Genomic DNA, 25,170 nt, shown 5'->3' on the forward strand with positions numbered 1-25,170 from the left:
AAGGTGATTTCTGTGTGGGGAATGGGAGGTCTTGGAAAAACCACTCTTGTCTGGAGCATCTATGGAAGCCAACACCTTAGTGGCTGGAAGAGGGCTTGGCCACTGCATTGCGTCCATTCAACCCTGAAGTGCTCATCCGAAGCTTAGCTTTGCAACTACAAAAAGATGTTCAGGAAGATCCTGCTGGAGCAGCAGTGACTGGTAAACAGAAGGAAAATATAGCAGTGATGAAACTTCAAGAGTTGAACGAGGAGTTAAATTGACTTCTAAATACACAGAAGTGCCTCATTGTTCTTGATGATATATCATCCACTGCAGAGTGGGATTTGGTAAAAAAAAATGCTTGAAAAATGCTAGACGGGTCATAGTCACAACGAGGGAGAAAAATATTACCAAACGCTGTTCAAGTGAATACAAGAATATGTACAGTCTTGAAGGTCTCAAAGATGATGATGCACTTGAGCTCTTTAAAAGAAAGGTGCTTCTGTAACTTTTATTCTTTTCCGCCCTTCCATACGAGTTTTTTTTCATATGATAATATATTCGTTAAGTTTTCCGTTAACTCGGATTTTATAAGTTTAAAAGCTGATATGTTCTTGGAAAATAAAGTATGAACGTCAATAGTCTTGTGCAATAGGAGTAAATATTAGAGCTAAGAAACTCCCCACTGCATTCCAACTATGTCACAGACCTGACATTTTGAGGCCCTGGGTCTCGAAGTTAATTTGGAACTTTTACAACCAACCTCAGTCTAGCTACTAGTGAACATACTGTGAGAAACATCTAGGATTTTAATAAAAAATGCTTGGTGCCAAATTGCTCATTGAATAAATTTACCCCCTCCCAAAACATGCAAAGCAGCGACCATCCCTCGCCTCGAGACATGCCGCACTTCAAATGCACGCCCATGTGGGCTTGGCCTGCTACATGGCTTGTCATGACAAAAACTTTAGTGGGACTTGTCTCGTTACGTAGAACATGGTATACACTGCGCCAAATCACGCCTCCGCAACATCATGGATGCGCTGACAAGCCGCCACCAACGGAAAGGGACCGCTGCTGCTTTGCACCGCCTGGCCGCTGGCCTGTGTGGTGCCAAGTTTGCCATGTCAAGATGCTAATGTTTTGTGTACCAAATCAGGGTACGCGGAACAGGGTGGTGTTATACATTTATGTGTCATACAATTTTACACTTTTTCTCATGTACACTGTACTTATTATGTATGAGTATGCATATATTGTTTGTAAAAATGATCTGTTTGCCTTTCGTGATAACATGATAAGTCACGTCTGAGTTTAAAAATGTGTATGCAATGTATGTGTACTGTATGAAAAAGAAAGAAACATTCTTTGTAAATTAAGCTCAATATTTTTCCTTTTTCTCTGCACAGTGCAAATGTAAACATATTTTATGTTGTAGTATAGATTTTTCGATGCAAGTACCAAAACTGAAATGTGTTGACATATAATATATTAATTTCTTTGACAACTAAAAACATATGCGTAGCAGGTATTCAAGGACAACAGTGAAACCATTGAGCCATTTCCCCCATCCAGCAGATCTGCTGCGATTGCATTGAGCCATGGAGGCGACGGTGGTGAGCATCGGCAAGTCAGTGCTGGTGGGGGCGCTGGGGTTCGCGCGGTCAAAGGTGGCCGAGGAGGTCGCCCTGCAGCTCGGCGTCGAGGGCGACGTCGCCTTCATCGCCGACGAGCTCGAGATGATGCAGTCCTTCCTGATGACGGCTGACGAAGAGCGCGGCCAGCACAAGGTGCTTGGCACCTGGGTGAAGCAGGTGTGTGATATGGCCTACAATGTGGAGGACAGCCTCATGGATTTCGCTTTGTACTCGGAGAAGAAGGCGTCTTGGTGGTGCAGTCTGCACACTGTGGGGGAGCGGCGCCGCATCGCCAAGGAGGTGAAGGAGCTTAGGGCCAAGGTGGAGGACGTCAGCAACAGGAACCTGCGCTACCGCCTCATGAAGGCATGTTCCGGCTCTAAGACTTCTGCAGCCGAGGAACAGGCCAGCATTGCCAATGCCACGGCGGCAATGTTTGGCATCAACGAAGCAAGGTTTGCTGAACTGGGGAAGGAAGAATTGAAGGTGGATCTCCACCAGTTGATCACCAGCGAGGAGGAGGAACTTAGGGTGATTTCTGTGTGGGGAACAAGTGGTGATCTTGGGAAGACGTTTGCTATCAAGGAGGTTTATGATGACCCAAAGGTATTGAAAAAGTTCGGTTTTTGTGCTTGGATTAGGTTGGCTCATCCGTTCAATGCAAAAGAGTTCATATACAGCCTTGTGAGGCAGTTCTATAAAAATTCTCATGATGAGGTTGCAAACCGAAAAGAAGAAACAAGTGTTGGCGCTAACATTCTTCTGAAGATGGAGAAGATGAAACAAAATGAGTTGGTTCATGTTTTCAATACACAAGTGAGTAACAATAGCTACCTGATTGTGATAAATAACCTATCCACGATAGAAGAGTGGCATTGTGTCAAAGAGTACTTTCCTGACAACAAGAAACAAAGTAGAATAATTGTTTCCACTCAGCAAGTTGAAATTGCAAGCTTGTGCTCAGAGAAACTGTACCAAGTGTCGGAGCTCAAGCAGTTGTCATGTGATCAAACTATTTATCTGTTCCACAAGAAGGTACTCTTCTTTTGTTGGTATTGTCTTCTGTAATAGATTGGTTTGTTTTATCTTTGGATGGCTCATTCTTCTTTTCATTTCTTGTCTAATTATAGAATTCAGAGGAGCCGGCCAGCGTGGCCAGTGCTAGTGCAGCAATGCTTAACGTCAACAAACAAAAGCAAGCTGCCATCGAGAAGGAGAAATTGAAGGTGAGACTTCGACATCTGACGGAAATTCAATTCTGACTTGCATATCTATGGACATATTTGGCTTATATAAATGTTGGTAGTATGCGTACGTTTGGATGTTGATCAAAGTTCACCCTACCAAATTTTTGGTCATTGACCAAAATTTGGCTCTTGTTTTGATGAAAGCCAACTTCTTGGCAACCCAATGCCCCACTATCAACTCTAGTTCATTTTTTTGGCCAACTCATGGGCAAGCAAAACCTCAACCAAATTTTTGGCAAGGCATTTGTGGGCTCAAACCAAACAGCCCCAATGTTCCTGTTGTCCTCACACAGGCACACGCTATGTCCCATCGGAACATTACTTAGCAAAATTTCATATGCAAACATATTGCCATATTCATTGAAATCATGAGTGAACCAATCCTGGTGCTGAAAGATATTTGACAAACTTTTAAATTTTGAGGGAATTGAAACGGAGAAATTTCTTGACATGTTTCGTCGTAGAATTATGCTAGTTGAAAAATGCATGATACTTTTAAGTTGAACTGAGGATATGTAAATAAACTAATCCCTCCGATCCATATTACTTGCCACAGATTTAGTACAAAGTTGTACTGAATCAACAAGTAATAGGGGTCAGAGGGAGTAGATAATTTGTTGGGCGTACTATTCCCCTCAAAAGCATGCATTAAATTCCTCAATACCTTAAAGATGATCAGGCAGTGTAGATGTTAAAATGTGTATAGTGCAAGTATATAAATTCTGATAGATGTGTGTTTGGTTCAGGATATGCATGCATCGTGTTCTGCCGAGCCCATTTCTGACTCAAACGGAGTTAGTAATACTGAGAAAAACACAGCAATGCCCACCAGTGAAATACTGGAGGAGGACCAAGAACCTAAGAATGAAAGTGAAGACAAAGTTAGCAACGCAAGTGCTAGAAAGAAGTTTGATCGCTGCAGGACATTGGCAGTGGTTGATGAAGTGATTTGTGGGCGAGAAACAGAGAAATCTCTTGTTATCAAATTAATTGGCCAACCGGACAACAATCAAGGACGTAAGGTGATCTCAGTTTGGGGAATGGGGGGTCTTGGGAAAACTACTCTTGTCCGAAGCGTCTACCGAAGCCAACAGCTTGGTGGCTGGAAGCGTGCTTGGACCACTGCATTGCGCCCTTTTAACGCGGCAGCACTCCTTAGAGATTTGGTTTTGCAGCTGCAGAAAAGTATTCAAGAAGATCCTGCTGCAGCAATAGCATCTGGAGCCCATAAGAAAAGCATAACAGTGATGGAACTAAAAGAGTTGAAGGAGGAGTTATCTCGGCTGCTAAAGGTACAGAAGTGCCTTGTTGTTCTTGATGATATATCAACCATTAAAGAATGGGAGTTGGTTGAAAAATGTTTGGACAATGCTGGAAGAATCATAGTCACCACAAGAGAAAAAAATATTGCTGAAAAATGTTCAAGAGACAACATGTACAATCTTAAAGGTCTGAAACATGAAGCTGCACTTGACCTCTTTGTAAAGAAGGTACTTATATAACCATTATCATTTCTTTCCTTTCATATGAGTTTCACTTCACATTGTATTGGTTTTTCTTCATGCACGTTGTATTGTTTTGTTTCTCGAACACACACCTATGTTTGTGTCATTTTTTATGAGAAAAAACGCCAAGATGGCGCGGGTATTGCAGAATCCGGCAGCAAAACATAAGAGCCCAAGGGCTGAAAAAACAAAACTGTAACACTAGGCTACAGCAATTCTGAATTTAGAAGTATAGAAGCTGATGTCTTATTGGTAAAAATGTTTAAACCCCAGTATTCCTCTACATGGAAATATTAGATCTTTGAAAATGTCTAGGACTGAGATGTTTAGTCGACACCTAAGTTCAAGAAAATTCCATAGAAATTCAAATTCATCCCTTCTACGTAATAGTAATGAGATGGAAGCACCAAACAAAATCAAAGTAGGAGAGAAAGGTTTCATAGTAATCTTTTTAATCCAACAGAACTTACCCATAGGGTCAGTGGGCTTCTATGTCTCAGGCTGAAGCTAGGACGGCCAAGTCCATGATATTTCATATTCTTAATTCAACAACTATATTATTTACTCCAGATAGTTAACTTTGTAAATTATGTCTGTTTGCAGGTATTCAAGGATAACACGGATAAAAATGATTTAGCCCCAGCTATGATGGAGCAAGCAACACTTGTCCTAAAGAAATGTGATGGACTTCCCCTTGCAATTTCGACTATAGGTGGTTTCCTATCCACCAAGCCAAGAACTGCTATTGAATGGAGGAAGATGAATGATTGTATTAGCTCTGAGCTGGAGATCAATCCTGAACTAAGGACAATAAAGTCAGTTCTTATGAGGAGCTACGATGGTTTGCCGTACCATCTCAAGTCTGCTTTCTTATACCTGTCCATATTTCCAGAAGACCACAGAATTAGGTGGGATCGTTTGGTGAGGCGATGGATCGCAGAGGGTTACTCAAGGGATATCCATGGCATGACTGGAGAGCAACTCGGTCGCAGGTACTTTGATGAACTTTTTGATAGGTGTGTGATCTTGCCAGGGGACAAAGTAAACCATTACAGTGGGAAATCAATTCTTGCCAACTTCATGATATGATCCGTGAGATATGCATCACAAAAGCGAGGGAGGAAAACCTTGTTTTCACACTGGAGGAAGGGTTTTGTTTGAGCAGTACACAAGGTGCAATACGGCATCTTGTCGTAGGCAGCAACTGGAAAAGGGATAAAGATGTATTGGAGAGCATGCTGGACTTGTCACATGTAAGGTCATTGACTGTGTTCGGAGAGTGGAGGCCCTTCTTCATCTCCGATAAGATGAGGTTCCTCCGAGTGCTTGATTTGGAAGATACACTAGGGTTAAGAGATCATCATCTCGATCAAATCGGGCAGCTCCGTCACCTCATTTACCTCTCTTTACGAGATTGTAAAAACATTTTCTGCCTGCCTAATTCTTTAGGAAATTTGAGGCATCTCCAAACACTAGATGTTAGAGGTACACAAATATTTGAGTTGCCAGCAACAATGACCAAGCTTCGTAAGCTAGAGCACCTTCGTACAACTGATTTATTGAAGACAATGCCAGGAAGTAATGTCAAAGGAGAGGATGACATAGTTGCTAAGTACAGACAGCAGGTTCCTTTTGTTTCAACCAAATTTTGCTTGGCCTTTCTTCCTCTACTGTATGCTAGTCCTATTTTCTTGAGACCACAAGTTTTAGGTGCTGGTTTGAACAGGCTTGATATACTCAACATATACCGCTTTTGTATGGTGTCTCTAGCAGAGATTGATTCCTTCGTTTCTTGGCTGGATGGTGTAGAAGTTCCTGGAGGGATTGGTAAGCTGAAGGCCTTGCAGACACTGGGTTTTGTCAATATTGCACGGGGCAAGGGAAAGGCCACTCTGAACGAGTTCAAAGAGCTTACACAGCTGCGTAAGCTTGAAGTGACTGCTGTCAGTGACCAAAACAGTAAGGAGTTTTGGTCTGCCATTGCTAGTCACAATCAACTTCGATCTCTGTCAGTGAAAGGTGTGGACGATAGGTGCGAGTTGGATGGTAGTTTGGGTGAGGGTTTGTTGCCACCAAGCTGCCTGGAGAGCCTGAAGCTGTGGGGCAAGCTAGTCAGAGTAACCTCATGGATCCATCAGCTTCAGAATCTCTCCAAGTTGACGCTAGAGTATTCCGGATTGGAGCAAGATGATGCCATACAAGCCCTTGGGGTGCTACCAAATCTTGCAGTGCTACGCCTGAAGGAGGGGTCGTTTGATGGGAAGCAGCTCCGTTTCCAAGGCGCGTCTTTCCCAAGTCTCGTGGTGCTGGAGCTTCATGGATTACATTACCTTGAATCAGTGTTGTTTGAAGAAGAGGCAATGCCTAGGCTGGAGCTGCTGCAAGTTGGTTGGTGCGGGGGGCTGAACAAAATCTCCGGGCTGGCAGTCCTATCAAGCCTCATGGAAATGCGGCTGCCTGCTTATGGTCTCCATGCGGTGAAGGAAGAGGTGAAGAGGCAGGTAGCGGAGCATCTGAAGCACGTCGGGCTGAATCTCTCGTGAGCTCCATCTTCCCTTGTTTTTCTGTCTACATCATGCACGGCGTACTGTCTGTACAGCATGCATATATGTGTGTGTACCGTACAATTGATTTGCTCCCCATTCCACTCATTGTACATGCACGTTAGCCGTGTATGTGTATGTGACTGACGATGCATGCCTGCCTGACTCGCAGATCCAGTCAAAGTTGCGACGGGTGCCTGTACTCTCTAACAAATTCCAGTCAAAGCCGCGTGTGATCACTGTTGGCTTGTTTCTTGTAGATATGCAAAGGCAGGCACCCGCGTCATTCTGAAGATGGGAAACAGGTAAAGCGTTGCACTCTGACCAGGACGCCGATGAATGGCTTCTAGTCCAGGAGGCAGCTCTTGGGCGCGGCTTTCTAATAAAAAATAAATGTTATCTCTTGTTTCCTCTGCGCATTCAGAGTCAGGCCTGAATTCAGAGTTACTACTGCCTCTGCCTTTGTGGAATGAAATACTAGCATGGATCGGTTCAGACGAATGCTTTTGATGATACATGACTACATGTATGTTAAACAAAAAGGGAAAATCATCTCTTTCAGTATTTCTATTGTCTGGAGGCCGATGTCCAGTGAATTTTGGTTCGCAGGGAAGAACATCACTCAGTTTGCTTGCATGTGCAGCAAACCAAAGTAAGATGCCTCTCTGTTTATCGATGATCGGCCAACTTGACATATGACTGTCGTCTGTTTATTTTATCCCTCTGATGAACACTGGAGAAAATTTATGTATGGATCAAAATGGATGGAAAATTACCAAGCATCCGTTTGATACCACGCAGTAGTGTTTGTGTCCATAGTTCCATCAAAGCGGTGGTTCTAAGCGAGACCTACATCAGAGACAGATAAACATTTCTGAAATGTGCAATATATTCTACAGCACTGAACTTATCTCTCCTTTGAGTTTTGACAGCAGGATTGCTGAATTTGACAGTCTTTCATCTGCAATTACAAAAACAGTCTCCACTGTCTGCATATGCATATGCTTTTTCTTCTTTCTCTGGATGTTACTGTTGGATTTGGGATTGTAATGATGCAAATGCTAGGCTTGATGCTTGATTAATTGCAAGCTACTGCAGGAAGATCGACGTTGTTGTGTCACTAGCTCAAGGCCAAAAAATGTCACTAGTTTTTCTTGGTTCTGATTTCTGAAGAGGTTGTTTCTGCTGGTCTGGTCAGACCCAGACCCACACGTAAACGTAAACCGGGAGGAATACGCGTCTTACGCAGAGGAAGCGTAAGATGGAGATACGCTTTACTTTACTTTCACTCCTGCTCGTTCTTCCTTCTTGGGCGGCGACGAAGCCTGGCTGGCGGCGGCCGGGGAGGGAGCGATGAGGCGGCGAGCGGGGCCGGCGGAGGCGGTGGTTCGGTTTCGTCGGCGGCCGCGTTGGTGTTGGACGCGCGAGACGGGGCCAGCCTCATCCGGTTGGTCGCATTGCGCGAAGCAGAGGAGATGGCTTGGGAAGTGGGAACAGAGGTAAGGGATCGCATTTTCAGCGGTTAGGTTTGGCTTCAAAGCTTCATATGCATGCTTGTGTTCCTCTGTTGGAATTAGATCGATTGGTAACAGCAGACCAGCTCGCAGAGCCCCCTTCTTGCAGACCATCCGCCCCCCTTTGCCGATAGTAACAGACTGCTCATATAATTGAAGCTTCCTATAGAGTTTCTTTGTGTAACTGCTGTGACCTATTACTGTTGGTAATGTAAATGTATGTAGTGTGTTGTCCCTGGCTTGAAATCGCATGGAGATTGCTGGGCTAGAAGTCTTCTTCCTCAAAATGAAAACGGAAACTGGGTGTGTACGCAATTTTGTTGGGACGTAGTCCTGGTAGCATATGCGCCATTCACTATCATATCGAACATGCAGAGAGTGACTTCGTCATAAGTTAACATTTCATCACGGCCAGCTGGCCAGGAAACTGGTTATCGGAAATTGGGTGGTTGGAGCCATTTATTAGTTCTAGTATGACCTGTAAATTGTCTATATTCTTGTCATTTAGGCGGAGTGGTTGTGGCGTCACCTGTCTCAATATAATCAATGGTTAGATGATGCTTGGATTAAATATATTCAGTTCAATCAAATTGTGAACTGCAAGCCCCTCCCCTCCAAAAGAACATGTCGACACCCGGCATGCAGGACAATATTTTTCATCTAAATTCTAACGTGCATATGATCTGAGGCCTCCAATCATTAAGCCGTCCTCCGTTACTTGGTCTTCAGATTACAATAGAAGCTTCTTTTTCTCGGTCGCAAGATTCACACAAAACCAGCAACGATCACCAAGCTCCGTATGCTGCAGCACCTTCATATAACTGATTATTTCAAGCATCAGTTGAACCTCCTTTTCGGAAGAAACGTTTAGTAGCCTGGAGAAACTATGCGATTTCAGAATTATCTGTTGCTGCTAATAAAACGATTTCATTTTTATACTATTACCCAACAATGCAATCCAACTGACTGCAAATTTCAGAATTATCTGACCAATGTCTTTGGCTCGGAAATAGCCTGGAGATTGCTGGCCTGGAAGGCTTCTTTCTGAAAATGGAAATGGAAATTGGGCGTAGGTAATTTTGTTAGTGCGTAGTCCTGGTAGCATCGAACATGCATTGAGTGACTTCGTCATAAGTTAACATTTCATCACGGCCAGCTGGCCAGGAAATTGGTTATAGGAAGTTGGGTGGTTGAAGTGATTAATCAGTTCTAGTACAACCTGTAAATTGTCTATATTCTTGTGCATTTAGGCAGAGTGGTTTGTGCATTAGCTGCCTGGGTTAATTATATCCAATTCAATCAAATTGTTAACTGCAAGCCCCTCCAAAACAACATGTCAAGATCCGACAGCAGGTCAATTGTTCTCTTCTAAATTCTAGTGTGCGTCTGATCTGAGAGCTCCAATCATTAAACCTTCCTCTGCTACTTGGTCTTCAGATTAGTACATATCAACATTGATTTTTCTTGATCACATGATTCACAATTTCACACACAACCAGCAACAATCACCAAGCTCTGTAAGCTACAGCACCTTCGTACAACTGATTATTTCAAGCATTAGTTGAACCTCCTTTTCGAAAATAATGAGTTAAGCAGTAGCCTCCAGAAACTATGTGGTTTCAGAATTATCGGTGACTGTTGACCTGATAATACAGTAGCAGCACCCAAGAATGCAATCCTATTGACCCAAATTTCAGAACTATCTGATCAATTGTCTTTGGCTGGGAAATCGCCTGGAGATTGCTGGCCTAGAAGGTTTCTTTCTGAAAATGAAAATGGAAATTGGGCGTGGTAAATTTTGTTGGGATGTAGTACCTTGTAGATATTGGCCATCTACCATCATATCGAACTTGCAGAGAGAAAATCGTCATAAGTTAAATTTCATCACGGCCGGCTGGCCAGGAAATTGGTAATTGAATTGGATGGTTGAAGTGATTAATCAGTTCTAGTACGACCTGTAAATTGTCTATATTCTTGTCATTTAGGCAGAGTGGTTGTGGCATCAGCTGTCTCACTATAATTAATGGTTAGATGATGCTTCAATCAATTGTTAACTGCAAGCTTCTCCAAAATAACATGTTGACAGCCAGCATGCAGGTCAATATTTTCTTCTAAATTATAACGTGCATCTGAGAGCTCCAATCATAAAGCCATCCTCCGCTACTTGTTCTTCAGAATAGCATAGCATAACACCATACAGCTGATTATTACAAGAGAAGAGATAACGTCGAAGGAGAGGATATGACATTTTTTTGTATGATTATAGAGGTCGTGTTCCTCAGCTTTTGAGGAAATTGGGCACATCCTGTTTACTTCCGCTGTCCACGGGTGGCCTGTTTTCTTGAGACCACAAGTTTTAGATGTAGGTTTGAACAGGCTTGATATACTCAACCTGAACTGGATGTATTGATTTGTGAAGTAGTACTCCGTAGTAGCTTACAGAAACTACGCGGTTTGAGAAATATACTCAACCTGAATTGGTTGTGTTGATTTATTAAGTAGTAGCTTGCAGAAACTACGCGCTGTTCAAAAAAGCTTGCAGAAACTACGCGGTTTGAGAAATATACTCAACCTGAACTGGTTGTGTTGATTTATTAAGTAGTAGCTTGCTGAAACTACGCGGTTTGAGAATTATCTGTTACTGCTAGCTAATAGAAAGATTTGATTCTTCCAAAAAAGAAAAGAAAAGATTTGATTGATCTATATACCTGACCTGATAATACAGTAGTATCACCCAACAATGCAATCCAATTGACTGCAAAATTTCTTGACAGGAAACCAATGTTATTTTATCACACAGTGCATTTTCATTTGTTCAAATTGTATAATTAAGTTGGTCACTGGGGACAAATACCTCACCTGCTTGCTTGCCACCAGCAAACACTACTGTAAAATATTCAGCCACCTCGAGTTTGTTGCCCAGTCAAATGTCCTTGCTTTAATGAAGGAGACTTGTTAGTTTAAGCAGAGCTGGCCATCTAGCTAAAACTTTTTAGGACTCCGATGCACACCGTGCAGCAAGTCTTGTTATGAAGAAGAGAATTGCCAACTTGACATCAGGCACTTAGGCTTGTAGCTTGATTCCCCTTATTAATCCACCTGCCCTGATCAGCTGCTAGATACACATCTACCATTCACCTCCATATCGTAGTGAGAAAGGAGAGCAATGGAGGCGACGGCAGTGAGTGTTGGCAAGGCCGTGCTTGACGGTGCACTGGGCTACGCCAAGTCCAAGGCGGCGGAGGAGATCGCGCTGCAGCTTGGTGTCGAGCGCGATGTGGACTTTATCACGGATGAACTGCAGATGATGCAGTCGTTCCTGATGACGGCTGACGAGGAACAAGCGAAGAACAAGGTGCTCCTGACCTGGGTGAACCAGATCCGTGACCTGGCCTACAAGGTGGAAGATAGCCTCATGGATTTTGGCCTCCACACAGAAAAGAAGCCATTCTGGGGGTGCATTCCCCGCAACCCATGTGATCGACGCCGTATTGCCAGGGAAGTGAAGGAGCTGAGGGCCAAGGTGGAGGACGTTAGCAACAGGAACCTGCGCTACCGCCTCATCAACGAGACCGCTGGTACCAAGCCTACTGCAGCAGAGGAGCAGGCCAGCATTGCCAGTGCGGCGATGTTTGGCATCAGCGAAGCAAGTCTTGGCGGCCTGCAGAAGGAAGAATTGAAGGGGGATCTCCGTCAGTTGATCACCAGTGAGGAGGAGGAACTTAGGGTGGTTGCCATGTGGGGAACAAATGGTGACCTTGGGAAGACGTCAGCTATCCAAGAGGTTTATGATGACCCAAAGGTGTTGAAAAAGTTTAGATTCCGTGCTTGGATTAGGTTGATGCATCCTTTCAATCCACAAGAGTTTATTCAGAGCTTGGTGAGGCAGTTCTATAAAAATTCTCATGATGAGGTTGCAAACCCCAAAAAAGAAACAAGTATTGGCGCTAATATTCTGGGGAAGATGCAGAAGATGGATCAGAATGAGTTGGTTCATGTTTTCAATACACAAGCGAGTAGCAATAGCTACCTGATTGTAGTAAATAATCTATCCACGATAGAAGAGTGGCATTGCATCAAAGAGTACTTTCCTGATAACAAGAAGCAAAGTAGAATCATTGTTTCCACTCAGCAAGTTGAAATTGCAAGCTTGTGCACAGAGAAACCGTACCAAGTGTCAGAGCTCAAGCAGTTGTCGTGTGATCAAACTATTTATCTGTTCCATAAGAAGGTAATCTTCTATTTTTTTGGTATTGTCTTCTTAATAATTTATTTTTTAAATCTTTGCATGGCTTATTCTTTCATTTCACATCTAATTATAGAATTCAGAGGAGCGGGTCAGCATGAACAGTGCTAGTGCGGCAATACTCAACATGAACGAAGAAAAACTTGCTGCCGTCGAGAAGGAGAAATTGAAGGTGAGACTCTGCCAGCTGATGGAAATTCAATTTTTGAATTGCATATCTATCTATCATATTGGACGTATAAATATTGGTGGATGGTGGTAGAAATAGAATTTCCTTTTGTCTTCACACAGGCACAGCTTTGTCCCATCGGTACTTTACATACCAAGATTTCATATGCAAACATATTGCCATATTCATTGAAATCATGAATCAATCCTGGTGCTGAAAGATATTTTACAAACCTTTAAATTTTGAGAGAATTAAAACTGAGAAATTTCTTGACATGTTTCCTAATTGAAAAATGCATGATACTTTGAAGTTGAACAGGGGATATGTAAATAAACTATAGATGATTTGTTGGTCGTACTACTCCCCTCAAAAGCATGCATTAAAATTCCTCAATATTTTAAAGACAATCAGGTATTGTACATGTGAAAATCTAGAGTGCAAGTACATAAATTCTGATAGATCTGGTTTTTGGTTCAGGCTATGCATGCATCGTGTTCTGCCGAGCCCATGTCTGACTCAAACGATGTTAGTAGTACCGAGGAAAACACATCAATGCCCACCAGTGAAATACTGGAGGAGGACCAAGAACCTAAAAATGAAAGTGAAGACAAAGTTAGTAACTCAACTGCTAGAAAGCAGTTTGATCGCAGCAGGACATTGGCACTGGTTGATGAAGTGATCTGTGGGCGAGAGACAGAGAAATCCCTTCTTATCAAATTAATTGGCCAACCGGGCAACAATCAACGACGTAAGGTGATCTCAGTTTGGGGAATGGGGGGTCTTGGGAAGACTACTCTTGTCCGAAGCGTCTACCGAAGCCAACAGCTTGGCGGCTGGAAGCAAGCTTGGGCCACTGCATTGCGTCCTTTTAATGCTGGAGCACTACTTAGGGATTTGGCTTTGCAGTTTCAAAAAAATATTCAAGAAGATCCTGCTGAAGCAACAACAACTAAAGAGCAAAAGAAAATCATATCAGTGATGAAACTTCAAGAGTTGAAGGAGGAGTTAGCTCGGCTACTAAAAATACAGAAGTGCCTTGTTGTTCTTGATGATATATCGTCCAGCTATGAATGGGATTTGATTAAAGAGTGTTTGGATAACGCGGGAAGGATTATAGTCACGACAAGAGAAAAAAATATTGCCAAGCATTGTTCAAGAGAATACAAGAACATGTACAGTCTTGAAGCTCTGAAAGATGAAGCTGCACTTGACCTCTTCATAAAGAAGGTACTTCTATAACTAGTATCCTTTCTTTCGTTCATATGAGTGTTTCTTAACATTATAGTAGTTTTGCTACTCCTAAGCTCAACATTTTGCTTAACTCGTAGCGTTGCTTCAGGTAACATTATATCCGCAAGCTTGAAATTTCTCTTAATGCATAATTAAGAAGCATAAAAGTTTATTTCTTTGAAAAGTGTTTAAGCCGTAGTTGTCCTTTACACACGAAAAGTTAGATCTATGAAAATGTGTACTACATTCAAAATAGGCGCCACAGTTCTGTGCTAGTTTAGAGAGCTAACAATTTGATGTCTTGAATCTCAAAGTAAATTGGATTTTTCAGAATTAACATATGTATGACACCGATATGGCTCCAGCCTTTAAAAAAAATCTGCATTTCAAAACATATCGAAACAAATCACTCATTCAAATGTGTGAGTACTTTGTATTCCTCCGTCCAACAAAGGATGTCTCAAGTTTGTCAAAATTTGAATGTATCTAGACATGACTTAGTGTATAGATACATTCAAATTTGGTCAAAGATGAGACATCCTTTGTTGGACGGAGGGAGTACATGTAAAGAGTTGCATAAAAATATTGCAGTCTATGTCCTGCCTAATAAAGTGTGAAGAGCGGAAGGAGCAATTTGTGCCTCAGCTGTGTTTTTTAGGTTTTAAACCGCGCGCTAAATCATTTCGCGGCGGCATCCTCCAGCCGCTATAGCGGCCGCTATTGCGCCGCAATCGCGTCACCGTGTACAAAAAATTAGCGCCATATCTAAACTTATCTGCTATATAATGAAGAAATTATTGCAAAATTAGGTATTAACTTTGATTCCGCGGCAACCGTAACAGCATCGCGCCGCGGCTTCCTTGCCGCTATTGCGCCACTATAGCGGCCAAGTCGTGCGCTATTTATTTCCATACTTTTTTTACATGATACAGAAATGCGAATCTTCTCTTGAGTTTGTAATTAGGCATGTCTTGGGGTAACCAACTCACAAATTCACATGCCCCCGGTATGTTGCTTAAATTGTCTGCCTCATCGTGTCAGTTGTACTGTCAAATGTTCTCACCATACTCGAGGAGTCATACATTTGTTTTCTTCACAATCATGGTCCCAGTTGCACATTTGAATAGTAGCAATACTTAGGATCAAGATATTTTGTCCACACTTAAGATACAAGAAAATTCCAGAGAAATTCAAGTACATCCCTTCTTCTGACCGTTATAAGATGTCAATTCCTACAAAAATGTTAAATAAAGGAGGAGAGAACATTTTCACCGTAAACTTACCCTTATGGTCAGGGCTTTGGCTTCTAGAAATCCCACGCCGAAGCTTGAATAACCAAGTCCATAATATTTCATATCCTTAATTCAGAAAATATATTGTTTAATAAAAACTAGTTAACTTTGTTAATTATGTCTGGTGGCAGGTATTCAAAGATCACACTGGAAAAAATGACTTATTACCGGCTATGGTGGAGCAAGCAAGACTTATCCTAAAGAAATGTGATGGACTTCCCCTGGCAATATCGACTATAGGTGGATTCCTATCCACTAAGCCAAAAACTGCTATTGAATGGAGGAAGATGTATGATTGTATTAGCTCCGAACTGGAGATTAATCCTGAACTCAGGACAATAAAGTCAGTTCTTATGAGGAGCTACGATGGATTGCCGTACCATCTGAAGTCTGCTTTCTTATACCTGTCCATATTTCCAGAAGACTGCAAAATTCGGTGGGATCGCGTGGTGAAGCGGTGGATTGCAGAGGGTTACTCAAGGGATATGCATGGCATGACTGGAGAGGAACTCGGTCGCAGGTACTTTCATGACCTTTTGGATAGGAGCATGATCTTGTCAGGAGAAGAAGTAAACCATTACAATGGGAGAATCAATTCTTGCCAACTTCATGATATCATCCGTGAAATATGCATATCTAAGGCGAGGGAGGAAAACCTTGTTTTCACACTGGAGGAAGGGTTTTGTTTGAGCAGCACACAAGGTGCAATACGACATCTTGTCATAGGCAGCAGTTGGAAAAGGGATAAAGACGTGTTGGAGACCATGCTGGACTTGTCGCATGTACGGTCATTGACTGTTTTTGGAGAGTGGAGACCGTTTTTCATCTCCAATAAGATGAGGTTCCTCCGAGTTCTCGATTTGGAAGATACAGTAGGGTTAAGAGATCATCATCTGGATCAAATCGGGCTGCTCCGTCACCTCATGTACCTCTCTTTACGAGAATGTGCGAACATTTACTGCCTGCCTAATTCTTTGGGGAATTTGAAGAACCTCCAAACACTTGATGTTAGAGGAACACGTATATTTGAGTTGCCAAGAACAATCACCAAGCTTCTTAAGCTACAACACCTTCGCACAACTGAATCTTTGCTGATAACCGGCAAAGTCAAAGCAGAGGTTGACATATTTGAGAATTACAAAGAATTTAATGAAGTTCCTCTGTTGATCAAATTGTTGGGCAAGTCTTGTTCATTTTTTCTGCATAAAAGCCCTCTTTTCTTGAGACCACAAGTTTTAGATGTTGGTTTGGACATGCATGATATATTCGACCTATACCGGTTTGCCATGTTCTGTCTAGCAGAGACTGGTGATTTCTGGGATGCTCGGGTGTATGGTTTTGAAGTTCCTAGAGGGATCGGTAAGCTAAAGGCTCTGCACACACTGGGTGTTGTCAATATTGCACGGGGCAGGGGAAAGGCCACTCTGAACGAGTTGAAAGAGCTCACTCGGCTGCGTAAGCTTGGAGTAACTGGTGTTGGCGACAAAAACAGCAAGGAGTTGTGGTCTGCCATTGCGGGTCACAATCAACTTCGGTCTCTGTCAGTGCAAGCTGGGTCCCGTTATGACAAGTTGGATGGTAGTTTGGGTGAGGGTTTGTTGCCACCAAGCTGCCTCGAGAGCCTGAAGCTGTGGGGCAAGCTAGTCCAAGTAACCTCATGGATCCATCAGCTTCAAAACCTCTCCAAGTTGACGCTAGATCGTTCCAGATTGGAGCAAGATGATGATGCCATACAAGCCCTTGGGGTGCTACCTAATCTTGCAGTTGTACGCCTGAAGTGGGGGTCGTTCAATGGGAAGCAGCTCCGTTTCCAAGGCCCTTCTTTCCCAAGCCTCGTGGTGCTGGAGCTTTATGGAGTACTGGACCTTGAATCGGTGTTGTTTGAAGGAGACGCAATGCCTAGGCTCGTGCTGCTGCAAGTTAATCGGTGCCATTCGCTGAAGGAAATCTCCGGGCTGGCAGTCCCCACGAGCCTCAGGGAAATTCGGCTGGGTGATTTAGTTGCCCCTGAATTGAAGGAAGAGGTGCAGAGGCAGGTCGCGGAGCATCTGAAGCACGTCAGGCTGAGTCTCTCGTAATGGTGTACGCAGAAATCTCTATGTACATCTCATGGCTGTATTTCCATAATCAGATCTGCAGGGATGCTAAAATGTGTGTATCGATCTGCATTGGCCATTAGCAACACTGCAAGTCATGTATTTTCACGATGTATTTTCAGTGTCAGATTGGTGTACGTGCATTCAGAGTTATGTCTTTGTATGATAAAATATCATGGATCGGTTCAGACGAATGCTTTTGATGATAATCCGTACATGACTTGCAGTGTTGCTAATGTCTGCAGGCCGATGTCCACTGCAATACGGCATCTTGTCATAGGGAGCAACTGGAAAAGGGATAAAGATGTGTTGGAGAGCATGTTGGACTTGTCGCATCTACGGTCATTGACAGTGTTTGGAGAGTGGAGACCTTTTTTCATCTCCGAGAAGATGATGTTCCTCCGAGTTCTCGATTTGGAAGATACAGTAGGGTTAAGAGATCATCATCTCGATGAAATTGGGCAGCTCCATCACCTCATTTACCTTCTTTACGAGAATGTGCGAACATTTTCTGCCTGCCTAATTCTTTGGGGAACTTGAGGCACCTCCAAACACTAGATGTTAGAGGTACACACATATTTGAGTTGCCAGCAACAATCACCAAGCTTCGAAAGCTACAGCACCTTCGGACAACTGATTTATTGAAGGGCAGAGGTAATGTCAAAGGAGAGGCTGACATAGTTGGTAAGTATAGAAAGCGTGCTCCTTATCTTTCGACCAAATTGGGCTGGGCTTGTTTACTTGGACTGTACACAAGTCCTGTTTTCTTGAGACCACAAGTTTTAGATGCTGGTTTGAACAGGCTTGATATACTCAACCTATACCGCTTCAGCATGTTGGGTCTAGTGGAGACTGATTCCCTCTATGTGAGTTGGCTGGATGGTGTTGGAGTTCCTGGAGGGATTGGTAAGCTGAAGGCCCTGCACACACTGGGTGTTGCCAATATTGCACGGGGCAAGGGAAAGGCCACTCTGAAAGAGTTGGAAGAGCTTACTCAGCTGCGTAAGCTTGGAGTGACTGGTGTCAGCGACAAAAACAGCAAGGAGTTGTGGTCTGCCATTGCTGGTCACAATCAACTTCGATCTCTGTCAGTGAATGGTTTGCACTCTTGGTACCAGTTGGATGGTAGTTTGGGTGAGGGTTTGTCGCCACCAAGCTGCCTTGAGAGCCTCAAGCTGTGTGGGAAGCTAGTCAGAGTAACCTCATGGATCCATCAGCTTCAGAATCTCTCCAAGTTGACGCTACAGCGTTCCAGTTTGCAGCAAGATGATGGTGCCATACAAGTCCTTGGGATGCTACCAAACCTTGCAGTTGTACGCCTGAAGGCGGTGTCATTCTGGGGGAGACAGCTCCGTTTCCAAGGCTCATCTTTCCCGAGTCTCGTGGTGCTGGAGCTTCTTGGATTAGATAACCTTGAATCGGTGTTGTTTGAAGAAGATGCAATGCCTAGGCTCGTGCTGCTGCAAGTTTATGACTGCATGAAGCTGAAGGAAATCTCAGGGCTGCCAGTCCTCACAAGCCTCAGGGGAATTCGGCTAGGTAGTCGTGTTCGCGATGCATTGAAGGAAGTGAAGAGGCAGGTAGCGGAGCATCTGAAGCACGTCAGACTGAATCTCTTGTAAACTCCACAGATATGTGTGTGTATCCATCTTCCCTTGTTTTTTGTGTGTATCCATCCAGGCTTATTGAATAGCTGCTGCTGCTTCTTGTGAGGATATGGCTCCGCAGAACAGATTAAACGGGTCCATCATATTCATATGCGTGTTGAGACGACGATCTCTTCACCATATTATGGTTGTAATGAGCACCAACAAATTAAACGGTCATACTTCCTTCGTCCCAAAATAACTGACATCCATGTCACTTATTTTGGGATGGAAAGAGTATTATTATAGTGAGATGATTCCCATGCGGAGAGGAACAGGATTGGGGGTTCATCCAGTTCTGATGTTTTCAAATCTTGAAACAGTCAATTATTCTAGTTGTAACTAATGGTAGAACAGGGAAAGATGTTAATTCCACAAAGAAGAAACTGCAACCACAATCAAGATGGGAAACCATCTCTTGTAGTGCGGTTGCTAATGGCTCGAGGATGCAGATGTTCACTGAATTTTGATTCTCAAGAAAGAGCAACACTTAACATAGGACTGTCTTCTGTTTATCGATGGATGGATGGATGCATGGGCTTTGGCCGTCTCGCTCTCCATTTTTTTTTAAAAGAGGTGGAAATCTCAGCCTCTGCATCAATCGATGCATACAACCATTTTTATTGCAAAGTTATAAAAAGTGGGTGTTACAAGTCACCGACAAGCGATCGTGGATGCAAAAATAAGCCAGCTAAAAACATCAATCATGACGAATCTAGGCGTCTAGTACACCACTAGCCAGTCCGGTTGAAGATATCCCAAGATACCGTCTCCAGCCGGTTGCATCCAATATCCATAAGTCCCCGCAGGTACACAGGGAGCAGGAAAGCCCAAAGACGGATCCAGTGCGTAGCTTTGAAGATAACCTGCAAAAAGTTGTAAACTCTGGATCGATTAAAAACCACATCATTCCTGCAATTCCAAATAGCCAACAGAAAGCCGAAACTCCCATCCGCATATGAGCTTTAAGTTTTTTCTCTGCCCCATTAAACCAGTTACCAAACAAATTAGTAATTGATGTCGGGGTGGAAGATTAAAAGTAATAAAAATGATGCGCCAAATAATACGATCAAGAGGGCAGGAGACAAAAAGATGTTGAATGCTTTCATCAGCATCACAAAAGCAACATTTTAAACTTCCTTGCCAATTTCGTTTCGCAAGATTGTCTTTAGTTAAAATAACCTGCCGATCTAGAAACCACATAAAATTTTTGACTTTGGAGGAAATCTTTAACTTTCAAATATATTTTCGACGAAAAACCGTTTGCCCATCCATAAAATCCGCGTACATAGACTTTACAGAAAAGACGTCCGAGGGGGTAAGACTCCAAACAAATTTGTCGGGCTCAGTCGACAAATTAACCGTCATAACCCGCTGGACCAAGAATTAACCGTCTCGCTCTCCATTGGAATAGTCAATCCTGTACTCCTGCAACACGCCGGCCAGTTAAACCAATCTAAAGTCAACTGGCGCTAGGTTTGGGTAGCTCGCCGGCCTTGCAGAAGATGCAGATCGAGACGGCACATCCCCGATTCCGAGCTCAGTATATACCAATCGGGTGCCATTTGAATTACATTGCTGTGCAATACTAATGAATGGCCCAGTTTGTTTTATTAACTAATGAATGTTAATAAAAACAATCTGGGCCATTTGAATTGCATTGCTGTGCAATACTGACATCTCCAGGGCCTACATCAATAGAAAGAAAAAAAAAAAGCCCCAGCGTCGTCCGAGGGGCGGCTTGGGCGGCGGAAAAAACCCTAGCCGCCGCCGCAATCCTCCTAGCCCACCTCCCTTCGCCGCCGGGCAAAGCTCGTGCGGTTGACGGTGGCGGCGAGGCCTCTTCCGTGGCTTCTTCGTTGTGGAGGTCGTCCGGCGTGTCTCGATGGTGGCGGCGGCAGCTTGGTGGTCACGCGTCTCGGTCGGCGGGTCGGGACCGCGATGGAGTCGCCGGATCCGGAGCAGGTGGTGCCGGATCTGGTGATGGGCTGTGCTCCGGTGGTGGCAGCTAGATGGTCGGGCGTCTCGGTCGGCGGGTCGGGGCCGCGGCGGAGTCGCCGGATCCGGAGAAGGTGGTGCCGTATCTGGTGACGGGCGGTGCCTCGGCGGCGTGGCGATGGCACCTGCGTGGTGAGGGCGGGCTGCTCGGCGGTGGTGGGGGCGTGTCAGGCCCTTGTGTGCGGCTGCTGCTGGGGAGCGGCCGGTTTTCGGCCGCGGTGGGCGCATGGCTCTGCGGGTGTCCTGGGGCGCGGCCATGGTGGTGCGGGCGGTGCTGCGGATGCTGTTTGTGGCTTCCCTGGAGGTGCGACCCGGCTCGTGCGGGCCAAGATGGGGGTTGCAGTTGTGGATTCTCCTCCCTTCGGTTGTGGACCCGTCGGCACGATCCCCTCGGCAGCTACCGGATGGAATCGGAGTTCGTGGTCATGGGCCGGGGAGAAATTCCTGCGTGGCTTTTGCCGACGTCGACGACGACGGGCGTCATGATCTTCTTGAAAGCGCTTGAAAGCGTCGTTGTGGTTCCTCTGCGGCTCTGTCTCCTTTGACACCGGGAGAAACCCTTGGTCTTGTTGACAGACCCGACAGCGACGGCGCTGCAATGTCATTTTTTTTTTCCTTGAGAGCGTTGGTGGCCTTGGAACCTTTCAGCAAGCATGGAGGCGGTGGGGGATGGTGCCGTCCCATGCCTGAGATGCTGGATTTCTGGGCGCGATGCACCCCATCCTCGATGCACCTTGGACAATCCCCTTCCTCGGTTCTGGCCTGTTGCTGTCCCACCCATCGATCTTCTCTCTTGGCGTGACCGTGGGTAAGTTCGGGGCGGTCCTGATGTTGCGGTCATTATTCGAGAAGCTTGGCGGTGGGCGGGAAGCCGTTGTTGTTGTCTTGTGCGCAATGTCTTTGTCTTTTAGGCTTGGTGTTGTGCAGGGAGTTTGTTGTGGCTGCAACCGCTTTTTAGTCCAAACTAGCTAGGTTTTGGTGGAGTGGGTTTTTTATCTGTCATTTGATGGCGTTGTTCTTGCCGTCTCGATATTGTACCAGTCTTCTGCCTCTTCTTCTTTGAGTGTTGCATTAGAGAAAAAAAAAAGCCTACCAAAGCACTGCAGGATGTAATACAGTAGCATCACCCGACGATGCAGTGCAATTGACTGCAAATTATCTTCGCTGGAAACCACAATTTGGAGTGCAGCGCCCGACACCTTATGCATTTCATAGATCCTTGTGTAATATTCTGACATCTTTGTGAGTGACATTAGGCATAGCAGATCTAAAATAAGCTATGTTGTGCTCACACTGTAAAAAGTACGTATCTGGAATGGCCGGAATGTGCTGAAATCTGTGGATGGAGGGTTCTTGAGCTTCCAGACTTGGATGTTTCTGCTCCCGTTCAATTATCTGGTTGCAGGTTGCTATTTTGATCCATACCTAAATCGCCTGGAGATTCCAGGCCTAGAAGGCTTATTTCTCAAAACGAAAATGGACACTGGGCCTATACTGGTCGGGCCGCTTCATTGTTGGGCCTTAGTTATCGGGCCTTCTCGCTGTTGGGCCTGCTCCGTCCGTTTCTTTGTTTGCTTAATATCCCAGCGTTTTTTTTGTACCTGTACGCTTACATTTCGCTCAAAAAAAAAAGACAAAACCTGTACGCTTACGTCCCTGCCGGAGGCGGCGGCGACGACGAGGCCTGGCTGGTGGCGGCCGGGGAGCGATGAGGCGGCGATCTGGGCCGGCGTCGGCGGTGGTTTGGTTTCGTCGGCGGCCGCGTTGGTGTTGGACGCCCAAGACAGGGCCAGCCTCATCCGTTGGTCGCATTACGGGATCCGCTTCCGGGAACGGAGTTACGGAGGTAAGGGCTCGCTGACCCCTCGCCCCCGGCGCTTGCATTTTCAACGGTTAGGTTTCTCTTCAAAGCTTGATATGCGTGCTTGTGTTCCTCTGCTGGAATTAGATCGATTGGTAACAGCATTTACCTTTCCCTATGCCAATAGTAACTGACTGCTCAATTTCTTTGTGCAACTGCTGTGGCCTATACTGGTGATAGTGTAGTGTGTGTCTTTTAGCTAGGAAACGCAATGGAGGTTGCTGGCCTACAAGTCTTCTTCCTCAAAATGAAAAGGGAAACTGGGCGTTCCTCAATTTTGTTGGTACTAGTCCTGGTAGCATATGGGTCATTCACCATCATGTGTCATGTCGAACGTCCAGAGAGTGAATTCGTCAGAAGTTAACATTTCAACACTGCCGGCTGGCCAGGAAATTGTTTATTGAAAATTGGGTGGTGGGAGTGGTTAATTAGTTCTAGCATGACTTGTAAATTGTCTACTCCGTATATTATTCTTGTCATTTCGGCGGAGTGGTTATGCCATCAGCTGTCTCACTATAATTAATGGTTAGATGATGCTTGGGTTAATTATATCCAATTCAATCAAATTCTTAATCGCAAGCCCCTCCAAATTAACATGTCCACACCCGGCATGCAGGTCAATATTTTTCTTCTAAATTCTAACGTGCGTCTCAGGTGGGACCTCCAATCATAAAGCCACCCTCCGCTACTTGGTTTCAGATTAACATGTCTCCTTGTTGTTGCACGTCGCACACGCAGAGAAGGCCGCCAGCCACAGGCCTTTGCAGGAATGAAGATCATGGCTGGATTTTACTTGAAACCTGCTTTGATGCCATTGCTGCCTCTGCCTGTTATACTTTTCTATTCTGCGCTTGTTAATCAATTTAAGCAAGTTAAACAGTGCAGGTCCAACTGGAAAGCTGCAGTGTTTGCATATATTTCAACTGCGTGTACGGGTGATCACTGTTGGCTTGTTGCTTGTGGTTATGCAAAAATGCAAAGGCAGGCACCCGCCTGCATAATTAACCTGGACATGGATGAAGGGTGGTGGTGGTGGTGCGGTCGCCGATGAAGGGCGGGATCAGCGTTGAGGCCGTCATCAACGTCATCAGGCGGTGCCATGGTGGATGCTGCAAAGTTTCCGGAATGATGAAAATCATCAAGGTTTGTCTGGATTGGATTGGAGTTGGGGGGAAATGGCTATGAAATCTGAAACGTTTTGTGTTGCACGGCCTTCTGACCAATTATGTTGATCATAAGCTGATGAGGCGTTTCGGAGTTTGGCGGTCTGGGTTTAAATTACCAGGAACAAGAATTACCAGGTTTCCTGTCACTAATAAGATGAGCAGTTCAATGATGACTCACGATCTATAGAAAAAAATGAATATCTTCATTTTTAAATGAGTATATGAGCCCTTCATTATGTCCGTATGTTCTAGATTGCACCCATATTGCCTGAACTTAGTTCATTCTTGCTGCATATAATATTTAGCAAAACCGGTTATGATGGTGAAGAGATTAGATTTTTACTCAATCTTTTTTTGGTTCATTTCCTGCACAACTATCATTTCAATTCTAAAGATAATTCTGGTGAACAACAGACCATCGCAGAAGCAGCAGGGGACTGGTTCTTTGACAGGAGAGAGGTGAAGGAGCTAGATTGTGAATATCCCTGCAACTCGACGTGCCACAACCTGGTTTTTGATAAGCCATTCAAGGGATGAAGTTTCTTTTTATTTTTATCCTTTTGTCGTGGCGTTGTAAATTTAGCAAATTGTGTATAGAAATTTATAAACTAGACGCCAAAAGCTTAGTTGAAGTGAGGGAGACTGCGTCCGCAAGTACCCCGGCTAGTTCTGAAACTTCAGGTACTACTAGTTTTGTGGTCTCTGAAGAAACACAAGAATTCAGTAGCCTAGATGAATTGAGTCTCCTGCGTTGCATTTGCGGCGGTGTCGAACCACGCATATGGAATTTGGATGTATACAAACATGTATGAATGGATTCTAAGTTTTGTAAACGTGAATGCGATATGAAAGAATCCCTCGATGCCATGAGTTTTCTTGTCTGACTGGAAGTTGTTGCTTCCAAGTTTTCAAGTCCAGTTCAGAATGTACATTTGATGTGAACCTGAATTCTTTGTGGCCTTTCGACAGTTTCTATTGTTACATTTCGGAATTCGAATTTGGATGGATTCAAAACATGAATGGAATCGAGATGGAATT

General features: G+C 44.3%; 2 protein-coding genes, 1 long non-coding RNA gene and 1 pseudogene across 4 annotated transcripts; all 4 read left to right on the plus strand.

Annotated features, from left to right (window-relative positions):
- The first annotated feature begins 340 nt into the window (after positions 1-340).
- On the plus strand, positions 341-7,830 carry LOC100837777 (annotated as a pseudogene).
- A 421-nt stretch (positions 7,831-8,251) lies between these two features.
- LOC100838083 (probable disease resistance protein RF45) lies at positions 8,252-17,670 on the plus strand. 2 transcript variants are annotated; one of them, XM_014898928.2, is made up of 5 exons: positions 8,252-8,413; positions 11,541-12,659; positions 12,751-12,846; positions 13,321-14,070; positions 15,497-17,670. In XM_014898928.2, exons 2-5 carry the CDS (start codon positions 11,595-11,597, stop codon positions 17,441-17,443), a joined length of 3,858 nt encoding a protein of 1,285 aa, XP_014754414.1. In that variant the 5' UTR covers positions 8,252-8,413; positions 11,541-11,594; the 3' UTR covers positions 17,444-17,670. The 2 variants fall into 2 exon arrangements, with proteins under 2 accessions (XP_014754414.1, XP_024314060.1); XM_024458292.1 differs by lacking the exon at positions 8,252-8,413 and having other exon boundaries at positions 8,821-12,659.
- Positions 17,671-17,919: 249 nt separating this feature from the next.
- On the plus strand, positions 17,920-19,402 carry LOC106866175 (the record flags this gene model as incomplete). Its single annotated transcript, XM_014898932.2, has 1 exon — positions 17,920-19,402. A coding segment is annotated over one exon (1,164 nt), but the record flags the coding sequence as incomplete, so codon positions are not given.
- A 3,328-nt stretch (positions 19,403-22,730) lies between these two features.
- LOC112270572 lies at positions 22,731-24,999 on the plus strand. Its single transcript, XR_002962831.1, has 2 exons — positions 22,731-24,109; positions 24,547-24,999. It is a non-coding gene; the product is annotated as an uncharacterized LOC112270572 (long non-coding RNA).
- The last annotated feature ends 171 nt before the right edge of the window (positions 25,000-25,170 follow it).

Source organism: Brachypodium distachyon, chromosome 2 (assembly GCF_000005505.3).
Source record: "Brachypodium distachyon strain Bd21 chromosome 2, Brachypodium_distachyon_v3.0, whole genome shotgun sequence".
Taxonomy (NCBI): Eukaryota; Viridiplantae; Streptophyta; class Magnoliopsida; order Poales; family Poaceae; genus Brachypodium; species Brachypodium distachyon.

What these genes read in the sequence shown, in the direction of transcription:
- LOC100838083 (XM_014898928.2), top strand. Translation starts at nt 11,595, where the DNA reads ATGGAGGCGACGGCAGTGAGTGTTGGCAAGGCCGTGCTTGACGGTGCA. An exon ending in TCGAGAAGGAGAAATTGAAG is followed by an intron (nt 12,847 to 13,320) that starts GTGAGACTCTGC and finishes TTTTTGGTTCAG; the next exon opens with GCTATGCATGCATCGTGTTC. An exon ending in TTGACCTCTTCATAAAGAAG is followed by an intron (nt 14,071 to 15,496) that starts GTACTTCTATAA and finishes GTCTGGTGGCAG; the next exon opens with GTATTCAAAGATCACACTGG.